Raw genomic sequence first — 18,440 nt, forward strand, 5'->3', positions numbered from 1 at the left:
TAACAGAGAGTGTTTCCAACGAAAACTCCACTCACTGAAAAATGTGCAGGGCATGAAGGTGGGGGCGAGAAAGAGCTGCAGACACTCAGAGGTTTTTTCACTCTCATCTCCTGTAATTGTATAGTCTGACGCTACATCATTAGATGGCATCATCAAAAGAGACACGTTGGCCTGCTACACTCATTATTCAAAGTCACTCAAGCGTCCTGTAATCTCGATTACAACGTACACCCACCCATGACGTCATACATATGTTTTCTCAATTGTTTTGATTGTATCATAGAAAATCTTTCGATTAGCTGTTCCTTTGAGTCAAATTGTAGACATACAGAAACTGGGATTTCTATTCCCAATCGTCTCTTTTAGTGGATGCTCCAGTTGAGCGTGTTTGCCAGAGGGAAGACAATCACAACTGCTCAACATCTGCTTTGGAAAAAAACATTAATGTTTTCATGTTTTGGGAGCTACATGTCCCACACATCCCTTCAGCAGTTACAAGTCCAACTACAGATTCTCTGAATACAAATCAATACATTAAAGGGATTCCTACAACCATTAAAGTTGGGAGAGACTGGAAGACAGAAAGGAAGAGAAACAATCTCAAGTGCTGTGTTTCCATCAAGTTCAGTTTGGTACAGCACGGTATGTCTTTGGGGTACCAGAGTCGGGCTGGATTGTGTGACAGAAAAACGTCTAAACCTATGCAAATATTCCATGGAATGGAATATCCATTAAATAGCACTGTGGGAGCCATGTCTCATTTTTATGTGTGATTTTACCCCCAACCACTACTGGGTTGTATTTAATTTATTATATTGGGTCATGCTGGGTTATTTGATTCACCTGTCACTTTACTCTGGTGTTGGTGATTGAGAGGCAAACAGTTTTCTGCTGTGCTCAGGTTTAAGTTTAGTTTTTTGAAAATAGAAAGATGCATGTTTAGTGGAAATGAAATATAAGTGAACATTGGAAGAAAATAAACCCCTGATATGATTTCAGTCACTAAGGAAGAACCTGGTCGTGAAGACAATTGTGGCCAGCCATGGCAAAACCGGGAACAAGTAAGGCAGAGGGACATTTTTAGTTATTTACAGATTCTGTGTGATTTCTAAGCTTTCGAACAATGTCTAACACATGCAAATCTAATATTTGAAGAAGATGAAAACACATGGAGGTCATGTAACAATATGTGGATGCGAGTTGTGCAAAGTCTGATGCTGCTGAAATTAAGCAGAGTGAAATTACAGAGGTTTTAGTAAAGATCTGTCTAGGATTTCTCTCTTTTGGCACTGTGTGGCACCATCTGTGCCATTTGAGATTTCTTAGGTACCAAATTATTAAAAACCCATTTAATTTTATTTATATGTCACTACAGATCTAAAAAGAACTTGTTTGAAAAAAAAAAAAGTATGATAACTGTACTCGCTGTAAATTGATGCTCCCTGTGCGGTGCGTAATAACAACTCTGTGACTCTGCAGCGTCTTCAGTTACGCAGCGCCATAGCTCTGGCTTACCTTGGTCAACTAGGGTGATTGACAGCTTGTTTTGAACCTCCAAACCAGTAGAATCAGAACCCGGTCTCCAAATGCGTGTGAATCACTTCATTAGGGAGTCAAAAGGATTTTGTGTGGACATTCGCCTTTCTGTAGTCAGAACTATCTAATGTCGCTCTGTAATGGTCAATCAGACCGGGATTTGTTCCCAAAGAATGCTGGAAAGTGTAGTTCTTCATTAGAAGAGGTTTTGTTCTGGTGGAAATACAGAAAAGGTAAGACAACATTTCTGCTTGTATTTCTTGAAAGTCAGTTGTTGTCTGTCATGCAATTGGGTTCACATCTGCCGTTTGTATAAACTGGACAGTACAATCTGGCCAACATTCAACCACGCCAACATGGAGAAGTTGTAGCATGAAGTAGCACCACAAGCCGCTGCCATTCACCATCAGGAACGACAACTCACCGCCATGGCTGTAGCACTCCAGCAGTCATCGGAGCGTCACAGTCAACAGCTGAAGTCTCTGAGTGGGCAACTCCAACAGCTCGTTCAGGTCCAGCAACCACCAGCGGTTGAGGAGCTCTGTCACCCGGGAGGAGCTCGGAGTAGAGCCGCTGCTCCTCCACATCGAAAAGAGCCAGCTGAGGTGGCCCGGGGATCTGTATCGAATGCCCCCTGGACGCCTCCCTCGGGAGGTGTTCCGGGCATGTCCCACCGGGAGCAGACCCAGAGGAAGACCCATGACACACTGGAGTGACTACGTCGTTCGGCTGGCCTGGGAACGCCTTGGGGCGAGAGGGAGGTCTGGGCGTCCCTTCTCAGACTGCTGCCCCCGCGACCCGGCCTCGGATAAGTGGTAGAAGATGGATGGATGGAAGGAAAATATACATCAACTTACAATAAATAGTAACTTCATTTACATTGTTTTTTAGTCTGTAACAGAAAAGATTTAAAGATTTATAGTACATCAATTTTATTCTAGTGCAGCAAAAAGGGCATGTTCCCCGGGGGGTCACTCACACCCCCGTGGCATTGCACCGCTCCCCCAGGGGAGCCCGTCCCACTATTTGAGAAGGACTGCTTTGGGAGAAATTGACAACACAATTCTTTGTTTGACTCTTTATAAGTTGTAGAAATTCGCTGGTGGAAGTCAGCATTGGTTTTATTGGCCAAAATATGAGCATCCATACAAATTAGATTTTATTTTTCATTGCTCTCTTTACTGACACATAAACAAAAATAGAAACAGGACAACCCAAATGATCAAATAAGTCAAAACAAAAAGTAAAACAATTGTACATAAGGATCAAGCATATGTAGCTGTGTATGTAACTATCCAAACAGAAGTCAGGTTTAGCAACAAGCGCTAACATCACTCACTGTTAATGCAGTTGTAGAAATGACAGACTGGCAATAACATAAACACTCAATCTGACAAGTGCAATTTGTGCAAATTCATTTGTGCCTGTTTGACAACAACAGCTTTAATCTCCTCATCTTTTCTGTTGCACTCTGCCCCCTCTCTGTCTCTCTGTTTCTCTCATATAAACATTGTGGAGGCTGTCAGTGACGCTCTGATTACTAATGACCATACGGATGTGGATGATTAATTATAAAATACCATAATATGTTACACATGTCAAAGGTGGTGCAGATGATTATCTGTACGACTCATCTAATCAATGCAATCTTTATTTAATGTTGGAAAGACAACTGTAGCAAAGCAAACTGGAGGGAAGGGGGGTTGTTTTTCAAATGATCAGGGTGGTACTTTTCCAGCTTGAGTAAATTAGTGTCATAAATAAATATTTATTGTGAACTATACCAACATACTAACAGAGATACTTTGTTTAAAATTCGGAAAGACATCTTTCATCATATTTTTGGGGTCATATCATGATGGAATATCATGATATAATTTTAAGCTCATTTCGCCCTCCCCTACTGAATAGTTGCTTTTTTTCCTTTTTTTCTCTTGATTGGCCCCCTACTGTCCAAATGAGATGCTCTGTGGCCTCCATGTTATTTGAGTTTGAGACCCCTGCTTTAACACTTCCAAATGTCCACCTGGACTTTTGTACTTATTTTAACCACAATAAAAAATCCAGAAAATGTCCAGTCACTACGTGCTTTTGCCCAATTTTCCAGAATAACTTGCAATATCTGGCAGTTGTTTATAATGTACTGCTACTAGTGTAATGTTAAAATAGTGTATTAACAATTTAATGAATAAAAACACTGTAGTTGTACACAAACACCAGGTATTGTGTGTTTTTAACAGTAGAAAACATATTTAAAATAACATTTGTTTGAGTTTTTGCCTCAATTAACAAAAACAGGCCAAAGAAATGAAAACTATGTACAGGCTTTTTTCAGACTCTCCTCTGGTGATAAAGACTCAGATTGGCTAGCTTCCTGCAACAGCACCAGTTAAATTACCATGATAATTGCACGTTGGCTTCTCAGCTTTCACAAAACCATTGCAATTTTTCCAATAGCACAAATCGTCACATAATTACATTTATGCAAAGTGTGTGTGTTGATGGGTTGTTAAAGGGTTATTTTTTTTACTAACAGCATTTTCAACTCAGTTACTTGTTTCCTCCCTGCCTTTATCGTCATCTCACTGTAGGACACACTTCCACCTCTGTGACTTCACTTGTTTGCATTGTTTCTTCTCATTCTCCTGTTTTTCACATGTTGTTAGACATAACTCATAAATCATCAGACATCAAACGTATCTATATATAGAGAGAGAAACGCAGATGCAGCAGTGTGCAAACTGCAGAGAGGGGACAAGCGTGTGACAAATAAGATTTACGGTAAGTGATTGAGGCTAATTTGATTTTGTCAAAGAGTGTATATTTCATACCCTGACGGTGCACTCTGCAATTTCGCATTAAATGTCACAAATCTTCAGTAATTCTCAAACAGAGGACCTTTTAAAGCAGAATATCTGGATTTGTGTGAACTGTTTTTAGCCGAAACCACAAAGATAGATCATCATATATATATTTATATATATATATATATAGTCTCTTTTGTAGCCTCGTCACGTCAGCTAATCACCGTGCACAGTGGGAGTGCTTTACAAATTGTTTGTTCTGGAGGGTTACAGAAAAATCGGACATTGGCGAAGTGCAGATGAGGTGTTTTTTTTACTTAATATTTGAGTTCTTGACAAGCTCTTTGAAGAAAATCTGATCCCTTCATGGAGCTTGAAAGAGAAGAGAGAGGCATGGCACAGTGTTCGCACTCTCATGCTGTGAGAGAAGCACCAGAAACCAGGCAGTGGACCAAAAAGAAAAGCAGGACAAACCACAGGTAGTCTAATTAAAGGATCTGACAAATCAGGTTATCATTTCAGCACAGAAAAACAAAATGAATTGCACATAATGACACTCCAGATGCCATGATCTTAAATGAGCTCTCTGACTGATATGATGTATGTAACAATGTTATATGAGATCCATCTCTTATTTTTAGTCTCTTGGCTGAGAGCAGTCTAATTCTTTGCTTTATGATAAGTGACAAGGAAGACAATATACTTCCCAGCACTATACATACAGACATCTGGAATGAAGCATCCACCATTAACCAAGGAAACCATTTACTGTACACATACTGGCAGCAGAGACTCAAATGATGCCTCTACCAATATATTTTACGAGGAGAAAATATTAACACGAACCGCATTCTTTCACATCTATTGCATGACTTATTGTTTAAATAATAATAATAGTGCCCAGTTAATTGTGTAAGAATTACTGACATTCAATGGAGAGACTGCAGAGTGCAACTCCTCTTTCAAAGGAACTGTGCACAATGTTCACAACTTTCACTTTCTCTCCACTCTACCTTTTCCTAAATTTTTTTCTTAAGCTGGTTTGTTCAGTGAAGCTCCTTTTATAAATATGATGGCACAAGCTGGTGGCCTAAAGTAAATGCTGCAATACATTTAGATCGGAAGTGACATCCCCCCACAAGTTCACCACATTCCACTTGTAAAGGCAGAAATGCAAACATATCTCAGACTCGAGTAATTCCAGTTGATAACAATGCACTACAAGTTATTTTGCACACAGAAACAGACAAGTTGAAAATTAAACAGAACAATGTGAACAAGAGAAATGTCTCCCATTGAGACATGGGAGTGTTATGGTATGACGGAAAATATGGAACCCAGTAAAACTCAACGCTTTGGCTTATTTTTGAAGAAAACTCTTATTTAAAAGTAGTTATGAATGTCAATGTCATATGGTGGCCACACAGTATAAAGGGTCATGTAGGGGAATGATAGACCATTGTCTTCTGCTGGGGAGAAAAAGGAGAAAATTACTGTGAAATCACCTTTACAGTTATTCAAACATACGTATGGGTAGTATAATTATAAATACTTTATAATGGACATTTTATGTAAAAGGCTGGAAAGTACTCAACCCCTGTCTCTCTGAGTCCTTGCTTTCAGTTGACAAGAAATCAATGATCTGCTACTGCAGAGGACTACCATTAAATATTGGCACTGGAAATTGCATTATCATTCAGTCTTAAACTCTTTCCCAGGAGATTGACTTGGATCCTCCAAAGCAGTGAGTGAAATGTGGAAGTTCAAAGGTCCATGAGCTAGAGCTCAGGAGCCAAGCTTGAGTCAGAAGGCCATACAGCAGCTATGTGCCATCACCTGCACCTCATGCATTAAGAAAATGACTATCCCTTACAGGACACTAATCTATTTTGGATGAAAGGCTCTGTCGTAAATCAAACACGCTCCTCAGAACAGCTGGTAGCCGCTTGTTTAGGTGATTAGATAACCACCTTTTCTTCGGATTCTCCCTCACAGATAATCTCAGGCCTTCTCAGATTAGTTGGTAAGCATTATAATGAAACTGCCATCTTTAGACCCCCCCCCCCCCCCACACACACACACACACACACATTCAATGAGGTTTAAGTCTAGGCTGATGGACCATTCAAGAACTGGTCATTGTCATGATCAAAGAGTTTCAAGCACCTCTGTTTTTTTCTTCCCACCCTCAGTTGTAAGTGGTCTTACTCTCCCTGCTGCTTCTGAGATGCCCCTCACCCTTCCATATAATGATGGTATCAACCCGCTGACGAGCAGAGCCTGTCATTCCCCATTAATATTGTTGGGGTTATTTTTTGTTCTTGTTTATGTCCCAGATCAAAGCCCTGCCTGCCACACAGTTTTGCTGAAAGACCAACCAGAAGAGTCCTTCAGGTTGCGTGTATCCTCTGCTTCATATTACCAACACCAAGAGAAAGTTGATGAGTCCCTCTATGTCTAATTTATTGGCAGAGATTGAATATACTACCCATACATATGTTTTATACTATTTTAAATGGTTGTGTACAAGCCAAGAAATCTAAAAATTATTCTGGTTCAATTCAAGGTTGGGATATTGGTATTGGTATGAGACACAACAGTGATTTCAGAGCCATCACTAACAAATGCACATGCTCCCTTTCATAAAAGTGGCAATGGTACTGCATGGAGTACCATTGAGAACACTGATAGAGATCTTTGTCCACAAATAAGACCGGATGGATTTTTCTCCTTCACTAAGCTTGAACAGGCACGTTCTACAAAAAGCCAATTGTGATGTTCCAAAAAATGATAAAGGAGAAACATGGGCTGTCAATATCTTCATTGTACTGTAGCAGAAGCTCTGGCAGAGGTCAGTGATGGAAGCTCTTTGTAATTTAACTTGTGAAGGCAAAGAACATTTTCATTTTCATATTTTTTGATCTAACACCTTCAAAACTTAACCAGAGTCATAACCTTTTGTTATTTTCCCAGTGTGTCGCCCTTTCCTCCTCCACTCAACCATCACTAATATCTTCATTTCTGTCCCAATTATCAGCAGCAAGCTTTGTCACTTTTTTGGCCGCTTTTCATCTATTTTTTTTTTTTTATTCCTTTCGATGTAGAGATGGGGATTTTGTCTCACTGTTAAATCAGCGTTTGCCTTGTTGCTTTTCCCTCTGCTGTACTTCAACTCTAATTAGTCATCAATGACCTGGAGACAGGGGACCCTCTGAAGTCATCCAGGCTGTTCATTAAAGCCATTAACATTTTTCATCCATGATTATCCACAAGAAAAACAGCAGAGCTGCAAATGTGCGTGTAGTAGTAGATGTTCTTAGGAGAAACAAATGTAAAATCTGTTGCAACAAGAAAATATCCACACAAATGACCACCTCACTCATTCATACATACTTCCTCTTCTCTTCACCAGTAAACGTAACACATTGATTGGCCAATTTATTTATCAACATTTGCACTTTTTTTTAGCAATCAGCATCGGCCGACACTTATTTGTTAATCAGCCAATTATTACAAATAGTTTGTTTTTGTTATCAAAATTTTTATACATTTTGCTTAGCCTCTAAAACTTGTCAAGTTAAGTGTAGCCATAAAATGGGAAGACAGAGCAGTCCGGGGTTATTTAATGGAATATTTACACCTAGCATTAAAATGCATTTTCTGTGATCAGAATGCAATCAGTGCTTAACCACATGTACAGTGGTATGCAAAAGTTGTGGGAACATTGTTGGACACCCTTGTGAATTTTCATGATTTTCCTTTTCAAATCATTGGTTGTTTGAATGATAAATTTCTGTTACATATATCATATAGGAGACAGGCACAGGGATATTTGAGAAGTGAAATAAAGTTTATATGATTTACAAAAAGTCTGCAAAAATTATTTAAACAAAATTAGGCATGTGCATAAGAAAAGAAAAACATTGTTCATCCTCCTTTTCCAGACATAACCCAGCTTTAACCAGATTCCCAGTCCCTGCACTGGCTCACAGCCCCACAGCATGATGGAACCGCCACCAAATTTTACTGTAGGTAGCAAGTGTTTTTCTTGGAATGCTGTGTTCTTTTTTCGCCATACAAATCTGCTCTATTTTAGTTTAATCAGTCCACAGCACCACAGCAATCCAAAAAGAAGCTGTCTTGTCCAAATGTGCTTTAGCATACCTCAAGCGACTCTGTTTGTGGCGGGTGCAGAGAAAAGGCTTTTTCTGCATTACTCTTCTTGTGTAAAGTGCACTGAATAGTTGAACGATGCACAATGACACCATGTGCAGCAAGATTGTAGGTCTTTGGAGCTGGTCTGTGGGTTGACTGTGACTGTTCTCAGCATCCTTCGCCTCTGCTTATCTGAGATTTTTCTTGGTCTGCCACTTCGGGCCTTAACTAGAACTGTGCCTGTAGTCTTCCAATTCCTCACAATGTTCCTCACACATGAAACTGAGAGCTTAAATCTCTGAGATAGCTTTCTGTATCCTTCTCCTAAACCATGATATTGAACAATCATTATTTTCAGGTCATTTGAGAGTTGTTTTGAGGCTCCCATGTTGCCACTCTTCAGGGAAGATGCAAAGAGGAGAAACACTTACAGTTGGCCTCCTTAAATACCCTTTCTAATGATTGGATTCATCTGTGTATGGAGGTCAAGGGTCACCAACCAATGTTGAGTTCCAATAATTAGTGCTAAAGGTATTGAAATCAATAAAATAACAAGGGTGCCTAAATGTATGCACATGCCTAGTTCTTGCAAACTTTCTGTAAATCATATATACTTTATTTCTTCATGTGAGCTGTAGTTAGAAATTCATATGTCGTAACTCATGTCTAGCAGCACTTTCTCTCTCTCTCTCTATATATATATATATATATATATTTATCTCACTCTAGTGATTAATCTTCACTCCTCACTTTATTTATCTTCCCTCTTCGTATTGTTTTGATCAGGAGTGTGAAAGAAATGATTCTCGCAAAAAAAACATCCATTTGATCAAATTTGTCGCTCATGAAATGCTATTGCAAAAAATATCCCTTTTGTCATAGTGTGTGTTCTAAATTATTGTAATGAAAGAAGGATTTATCTTGGTTGCAAAAAGGTTTTCCCTTAAAAGCATAAAAATGTACTGTCTCACTTTTTCTCGCACTATTATATTTTTCCACGTTTCTCTTGCGTCACATTTTTCCCACTAGTGTCATCTCTCTATCTCTTACCGGGTGTCCAATGCTACTTAAGATTTTTTTTTTCCTTTTTGAATCATCTAATCGATTTTCCAATTCATCACATTCCCTTTTTTTGGAACACATCATGCATATTATTTACATGTGTTCACCACTGTTTTTCACCGCGACATAGATTCCCTTTGACTAAGAGGGTGAGGGAAAAAAATGTGACGCAAAACGAATATGAATGTCCACATGAAGGCTGTATGTTCAGGCAAATCTGGTGACCAATTTGTGTTTCTGCCATCGAGTGAAGCTGCCATTACTATGTGTGAGTCACAGTGACTCACTGCCTGCCACTGCTTGCTGACAATAACAGCAGCATGGAAAGTCGGTGTACAGTATCCCACTGTTGTGTTTGTTTTTTTGTAGGTTCGCTGTTCTAAAAGACATGTCCCTTATTTGGTTCTTCTGTGAGGAAATCTGTTGTAGTTGCAAATGCCATTTGAAATTATTAGAATAAACAATGTGTTTTTCTCAGAGCCTCAAGACTTGCTGATATCCTTCACACTGAGCATCTGAACAAATACAATTGCTGATCACCACTTTCAAAGAATTTTGAGTAGTTTATTCAACTCCTAGTCAATAATAAGTGCTATAAGATGTTCCCAACTCACTTACATCCATTTCATGTTCACTTCACTTTGAGAGGAGAGTCAGTTGATACCTGCGGAGGTGGCTTGAGCCAGCATCACCCTTTATGGATAGAGCAACATCCTGAGGCTCCCCATCGGCAGCCTGAATGAGGTGTTCATGGTGAGGCGTACAAGGGAGGTGCTGCTATACCGAGAGTCCTCTGATCACAAGGTCTCTGAGGCTGCGATCGAAGTCCGGACAGGTCAGAAGTGGCAGCAGAGTGGCAGCAGAGGCTGTAGATGTGGCTGAATCTTTGCTGTGGCACAGAAAACTTGTGGGAGCAGTGACTTGGGGCAGAGCGGGCCTAGGTAGAAGTACAACACCTTGCTATGAAAGCAAAGCAAAGGGGAAGGTCAGGAGAGCACTGGTCCAGGAAGAGGTGCCAGCATCAGTGGAGGAGGAGTGGTCCAGCCGAATAGTTGGAATGCGGCAGCAGGGAGCCTGGATGAGATGGGAGCAAGCATTGGGTGCCAGCGGTATTCACAGAAGATCACACGATAATCTCAAACGGACGCAACAACACAGCTTCTTTCATTCTACGATGTGGAAGAACTGTTGATCTGGTGTCATAAATGATTTCTTACGTTTCTCCACTTCAACAATCAGTCGTACATTATGAGTCTCCGAGATGCTCTGATTAATTGACTGTTGACCTGGTCACGACGTAATGTTGATGTGAAGTTGTGATAGGCTATTTGACCTGCGTATTGTGTTTTATTTTGAAAGGGGGGCGGAAGTGTTTTACTTTGAGTCTGTGTCGGACTTCCTGTCTGGGGCGATCTGCTCTGTTGAAATTTACGTGGTTCAAATAGAACTTCTACCTATCGAAAGCGGCAAGGCAAGGCGAGCCACTTCTGGGACGCTGCTGAGACGTTCCGCAGCACGTCTGGTGGAAATGCTCTCATTGATTAGAATGGAAGCTATTTGCTATTTGCAAGCGACCTCGCCGCTGACGTGCCGCGGCTGTAACACGTCCAGTGGAAATCCAGGGTTAGAGCGTAAAGCCTGCACTCTGTGCCAGAGGAGAGGGACCCTGGAGCACATTCCGAGCTGCTGTCCAAAAGGCCTGGGCGACGGGCACTAACGCTGGCCAGGTCTCGAGGACCTTAGCGAACACCATTTGCAGTGGAATTGACAAATGCAAGTGTCGCCACCCAGTAAAGAGGAGCATTGCTTTTGTGAGGGCCAGGGAGAAGCCACCAGTTGCAGCCAGAACCACCTCCACTGGCAACATCACAAGATTGGGTACTCAGAGTTGACCTGGGAAAGCAACTGAAGTTCCAGAAAATGCTGCCACAACAACTCTCAGGTCCTCACCTCAGCAACATGTCACAATATATGCTTGAGACAATTTGTGGTTTTAAAGGCAAAGCGTATGAAATTTAGTAAAACCTGTGTAGCCTTCATTTAGCCTGATGGCCTCTATAGAGCTGACCGAGCTCTGGATATGATTATAAAATCTCATTCTTGGTTAATGATATATAATAAATATATAAAATGTCATACATTCAGGTGGTTGTACACAATTATTCAATATTAAATTTTTTTTGTCAAATTAACATAATTTCACCCAACATTTCTACACTGGACCTTGAATATAAGATATGTTGAAATACAGTGGTCACACTAATCTGTGAACACTGAAATAAGAGAAAGTTCAAGGAATAGTAGAAGGGTTAATTATCTGAACAGTTTATAAATACTTTTATTTATTTTTTAAATACGAAACTTTTCACCAAATGTTTCGTAAAGGTCTTTGGGAATACAGCCAGAACAATAAGAAAAAATAATCCTATCTCTCAGCTCTGCTCTCAGGCTGTGGGTAATGAAACAATCAAGACAATGACGATAATCATTAGCTGTAGCTCTGATTTTCACCTGTTTTCAACCGGCAATTTCTGCCCATGCATTTCCGTCCACCTGATTTTGGCACACAGTCACGCAAATAAACTGCAGTGGAAATAACAGGCCTGTAAATAGTGCCAGGCATTTGACAATTCAAACAGCCTGAGACAAAAACAATGAGGTGGAGATAAACATGAGAGACAAGTAGCACCAACAGCTGTTTGCCCCAGTGCATTCCTCATAGTAGTTGAGAGATACACATATTGTGTCACATCTTTTGTAAATTCAGCTCAAATTTGTGGCAATTTGATCACTTCAGTTTAATTTGCACTTGTTCCTTAACTTTGAATTCATTTTGTAGTATTAGGGCGAGAATAAAACATTGAGATAAAAACACTGGAAATTCTTACATTCTTTGATTTGGAAAACAGTTTTTCCGATCTTGATCAGTGTCTGTTGACTGTCTTAATTAAATTACTTTTATGCCTCTCTCTCCCTAAACAGGTAAATGCATTTCTGTCCTTCGTGGTTCCCATGGTGGCCATATCTGTGCTGAATGGGGTCATAGCGAATCAGCTGCTGCGGATGTTCCGTGAGGCAGAGCAAGACAACCGAGTTTGCATCGTCGGAGGAAATCCCACCACGCTCAACGTCACTGTGGAGCCTAACCGTGCTCAGTCACTTCGCCATGGAGTTCTTGTTCTCAGTAAGTATTCACATACACACACAAAAGTACCTACACAATTCAAAGTTCATATGAGCGTCAGTGAATCAACTGAAGTACAGGGTATGATTTTGGGTTGTGTCAAATGAAAGATGCTCAGTGTGTTATAATCGTGGCAATTTCTTTGATCTTGGCTCCTACATGGTTGTCCTACACCGTACCATGAGAGGTTCAAAGATGGAACTTATTTGATTGACCTGACCTTGACCTGATTGTGTTGTAAAGTTAGGTCAACAATCTGATCACAAAATGACAAGAAATGCTAGGCTGAACTGTGATTTGACATGGGAACTTGGCGTTAGTGAGCTATTTCCACCAGTGAAATTTGGTTGCTGTGAAGTGCACCTCCATAACATGTCCATACATTTCCTGTCACTTGAGTGAAAGTGGCAGTAGGTCAAGTTCAATTGTCCTTACGTTCCTCTTCCCAACAACATTTTCATGCGTTCACAGCCTAAATGAGATGTATAATCTCTTCAGCATGCTCTGAGCCATGCATTAAAATCACATACAGAATTTGTGATGAAGGAAGACTCTGGGGAAGGCTTATATCCAGAGGGAACAGGACTGTTTTCTTGCCGAGAACAAAGATACATCTCTTTCACAAATCATTGGCCAGATGGTTGATAGTCACGGTCCTGGATTCCTGCACTGACCCCTACGATATCCCCAGAGGAAGCTGGTCATAGGCCTTTGTCCGACATGGACAAAGTCCCAAGAGCCCTTTAAATGATCCTGCGATGGTAAAGATTTGTAATGATACAGAGTCTTATTTATTTGAGGTATTTACTGCTTTAAGCTTCTATTGCTATAGCTTTCCCAGACTTCTAGACCCCAGGTTTAACAGCAGAACATTAGTTAGTTTTGGGAGGATTCGGCAGATTGCCTAAGGCTGGTGGACAGCATGACGTTGAGTCACTAATGCGATGCCATGCCCTACTCCCTATTTTACCTTTTTCTAAGGCCCGCCTCTTGAATATAGACCAGCCTATTGCAGTGTGGCAAGTTTTTTTTGTGGACTAATAGATGGTGATGGAAGCAATTTATGTTTTTTTTTCCAAAATCCACAGTCAAATCCTGAAAAGTGTAGGCTGTTGATAGAACTTAGTGGACGTCCTCATACTCATAGGTAAAACCCTCAAAAGGTTTGTCTGTGAGATGGATGGTGGTATGGTTCTCTATGTTTCGAACCTGCTTTATATCATGATTGTGAAACAAATGGCATGGAGCATGGTTCTTGTGGTTTCTGTTGTCTGAAGAGAGACGCCAAAGCAGTTTATACGACATCTCCTTCTACTTCCGAGCCAAAAAGCGGTGAGGTAATATTGGTGCATGTGCAGAAGGCCAAGTCGAACTCCGCAGTCTGACTAAGTGTATACATGCAGGAGTAATCGTGTGTCCTGGGGCCCGTTTCACAAAGCAGGTTTAGTGAAAACTCTGAGTCTGTTAACCCTGAAATGAGGGAAACTGAGGGAGGTAAGTCAAACCAGAGAAAAAGGAGTAACTCTAGCCTGTTTCACAGAGAGAGGTAACTTAAGCTCTCGGTCAGTTACCATGGTAACATGCTCTTTGAAACTAATCTGGTCGGGAGCAGGTTTTTCTCAACAAACCTTGAGTTTCTCTCTGTCTCTGCCCTCTTTCAGCCGCACACGGTATTTGATTTCCTCATTCATTCAGTCAGCAGGCGAGTTTTGGCGTAGTATAGTTCTCCCGTCTGTTCTGCCGAGAACCTAATATAATTAGAAGTTATATTAGGTGGCGACTATTTGCACGACCATGGCATGTCCTTTTGACAGTGATCCTGTGGATGAAGGTGCAGCATTACTGCGCAGAGAATTCAATATTCATCAGGAGATGATTATTAGACCACGCATAGATGTTCTTGCATTTACAGACACTTCTCTTCTTTTTGAGCGGTACTGTTTCACGTCACAGTTAATCATTTACATACACAACCTAATCCGTCCTTACATTTCCAACATTACCAACAGAAGTCATGCTCTCACATCCCAGCAGAAATTGTGTGTTGTGCTGCGTTTTTTTGCAAACAGGAGTTTTTTTTATATACAAAGTCGGAGATGCAGAGCACTTGAACATGATATAAATGAGAAGTCATTTATGTGTGAAAACATCATTATGTTGGGGATAAAACGACTGTACAGTCAAACAGCCACTTCATATTTACTTATAAACACAATGTAAAACATGATCAAAATGAGGTATCCCCATGAGATTATACCAAGGTATTACCTGTGTTGTGATTCAACTTTGAAATTGGTGAGAAAATATTAATACAAATGATTCATTATTTTAATAATTAATTTTGTCATTCATTTTCTTAAAAACGGGGCACTACTCCTCTCAAGGTGAGGAGAATGACAGAAGGACTGTCACTTAACGACCTTCAAGTGTCTCTTGACTATCAGTTATCACTAATTAATAGTAAGTATATTAATATTAATTAATAATTAACAAGGAAGGTGTGAGGTCGTACACTGGCTTCTTTCAATTACACAAACAAGCAAGCACAAAAGACAGAAACAGTACTTTAAAAATAAAGGTTAAACATTTATTGAAGTATTAAATTGATCAATAACAACAAACAAACATCAATCCTCTAATCTAATCTAAATAACTATTGATAAAAATGTTGAAATGTGCAGGAAAGGGGCATAGATATGAGTGCAGAAATGTGTGTGTGTGTGACAAAAAGGGGGGGCATGTCACTTTGGCAGCTGGTTACGTTGGGGAAACAGGAAGTAAACAAACAAAGCCAAAATGTAAACAAGAAGGAGGGTCTCTGACGTGACGGTTGTCACGGCGACGCTCCTCCTACTTCCGGTTTACTAAAAGTGGCCGCTACGTCACTTAAAAATGGCGTCACTAGCGGTTACCGAGGGGCAACGCGAGATGGCGCTCGTGCTCTGATTTCGCCACTCAGCTCTTCCGTCTTTCACCAGCGCTGGGTAAAAGAGAAGAGTTGAAGGTGGAAATGGAGTCAGCGGTGATGCGGAAAATTTAAAAGGAAGTGAGGTAGACAAAGGGGACGTGTCTGATCAGAAAACTTCTGTAGATCACGCAGTTTATCCGGCAATGACCGGCTTAAACGGGCTGTGTTGAGGACACAGGATCGCGATACACAGGGACAATCCACCGCAATAGAGGGGAGACACGTAGGAGGAATAGGAGCCTAATTCAACCACACAGATTTAGCTGGAGTTTGTCCAGTAAATATGCCGTTTTACTGGTCAAATTAAGACTTCTATTACGATCGCCGCTGCGCGTGAGACGCACACGGTGGCGATGAAAGAAAATAAAAGCACATAAACAATGAAACTACCGGGGTGTAATCCCGTGTTTATAATAAGCTCTAAATAAGCTATTTGCCCAGACACAATCACTGCTTACTGTGAGTCGTCTTCTGGCGAGTAAGAGGGGGGTTCTGCTGTTGCCGCTTCACGCGGTACAAATCCGTCCTTCAGTCAGTATTGGAGAAGAGAGCGGGCGTCTTGTTGCGCGACTCTGGAGCTGTGTAATACGTGGTCCACCGACTCACGACAGGGACAGCTGGTCGACGGTAGTTAGGACCGTGTGCAAATCACAATCCTCTTCTGCAGGAATAACGGGGAATAACTCACAGGGAGTTATTCACGGAGTCTCTGATCAAAAATAAAAGAAAACAAAAGGGGGTAAAACCAAAAATGGGGTAGGAATGGACAAAAGAAGAATCTTCACAGCTCAGCCAGCAAGGATGTAGATCTTCAGGGTGTTCCTCTCCTTATACACATAGGTTCGCTCATGCTAAGAAATATGGTGGAAGAGGCAGAGGAGGAGTCTGTTTGAGCTTTTAAAGGCTTCTCCTGGGGGTACGACCCCCAAGAATCTCCACCAATGGGTGAACGGCTGCCTGCCGTGGACATCATATGCCGCAATGGTTTGTGGGGAAGGAGTCCCTCACAAACTGGACCTCCTGGTGGGGTGGCCTCTCCTCTTTGTTCTCAACCATGTGGTCTCTGAGGCCTTTTTGACCACCATTTTAAGTCCAGGCTTGAGTTCAGGCTTTATGACTTCCCAGTAGCCCAGTAAGCCCAATTTATACCGCGTAAAGTGCTCTCCGACTGATGTGTTTACATGACATTGACAAAATCTAATAATCTGACTAAAATCTGACTTTTAACATGCATGCAAACATGAGTGCTGTTCCTTAATGTTTTTGTTATTTATTATCACCCGGTGGTGCAAGCTTTATTTTATTATTTTTTTACTTTTAATGTGATTTTGTTGCTGGGTTAGGGTTAGGGTTGATATCCTGAATGTTGGCTCAGAAAGCTTGATGGACCTAGCAACAGTAACTATGAACGTTTCAATGCATATCAATCTCCTCACATACATACACAGACGGAAAATTTCAGGACTTTTATAAGTCAAATCCATTAAACTCCCACTTCAATCAAATGTAGAAAATACTTGAAACCACAATATTAATCATCATTATCATTGTCAGTGATGTAGTGGTGAATCAAATGGGAACAATCCACGAGCTGTAGCTGATCATCATTTTATTCACAAACAAACACGATACTTCTCTCTGATTTGTTTTCGGAAGAAAGTCTGCTTTTCTTTGTTTTGGCTTTTTTGCCAAACTGAGGAGTAAACATTGTGACAACTGTAATTTGACTCAAATTAACTTTTGAAAATACAAAGTGGATTGTCGTATATCTCGATGAGAACTGTCTCTCTGGCACACATTTTTTGGTGCTTTTGATGTCTTTATTCTTTATTTCTAGTTGGTCTTCTATTGCTATGCAGCTGTTGTAGCAGCCTTGATTATTATAAACATTTAAATAATTGTCAGATGTGTTATAATGATCTGACAAGTTAATGTTGCCCTCCAAATGAATGGTTACCATGTGGGACAAATGTGACTGCATTATATACTCTAACTGACACCACAAATTTACCTCCAGCTTCCATTAATGAATGTTGAAATGCTGGAATAAAGCAAAGTCCCTTCTTACTCTAACATAAGGACGTGCCAAAACCCTGTTATTAGATTAATGGTAGTTAATGGTAGATAAGTATATAATTTATTCCTTGTGAATGTGCAAGGCTGGTAGATTAGAAAATGCAAATGGTGGAAGACCCTGCAAATGTGTTCCATGCCACAAAAATGTATTTTCAAGACAGATGCATCAGATGAGCTGATCTCTTTAGTTAACTGCTCAGAGAGGGAGAGAAGAGAAATCTGTCGCGGGGAGTTCGTAATCTGCGTTGTTTGCAGCCAAGTTTCGCTTTTGCACAAAGAGACTTTCCAGCATTTAATAGGTGCTATTCCACACACATCTTGTTGGAATTGTTTTATTGTTGTTCCAAACTGATCTTGGACAGACTCTAAGCGAGTATAGACAGGCGTGGGGGAAACGCTCATACGGTGAGTTTGAGAATGTTTTAGAAGAAAGTGTAACACCGCTGCAGCAGCAAAAGAGAGGGAGAACATTGTTGCTCGGGTCACGTTCTGTTAGAAAAGACAAGTCAAGTGAACTTTATTTTTCGAGCATATTTAAAAACAACCAAAGGTGAACAAAGTGATTTACAGAGTTAAAGGCACAGCAACAAGGTATAACATACAAATGGTAAAAACAGTAAAATAATAAAATGGTACAAATCTAGATAGAAGTGTC

At 40.6% G+C, this 18,440-nt stretch overlaps 1 protein-coding gene across 1 annotated transcript in view; it reads left to right on the forward strand.

Annotated features, from left to right (window-relative positions):
• Nucleotides 1–18,440, forward strand: part of ntsr1 (neurotensin receptor 1 (high affinity)) — a gene marked incomplete at both ends in the record, with an annotated part of 79,127 nt that overhangs the window by 22,883 nt on the left and 37,804 nt on the right. Inside the window, one exon of the mRNA XM_083890844.1 lies at nucleotides 12,540–12,741. Coding sequence (XP_083746970.1) covers nucleotides 12,540–12,741 — 202 coding nt within the window. The remainder of the gene's footprint in view (nucleotides 1–12,539; nucleotides 12,742–18,440) is intronic.

This window comes from Microchirus variegatus, assembly GCF_963457635.1.
Source record: "Microchirus variegatus genome assembly, chromosome: 6".
NCBI lineage: Eukaryota > Metazoa > Chordata > Actinopteri > Pleuronectiformes > Soleidae > Microchirus > Microchirus variegatus.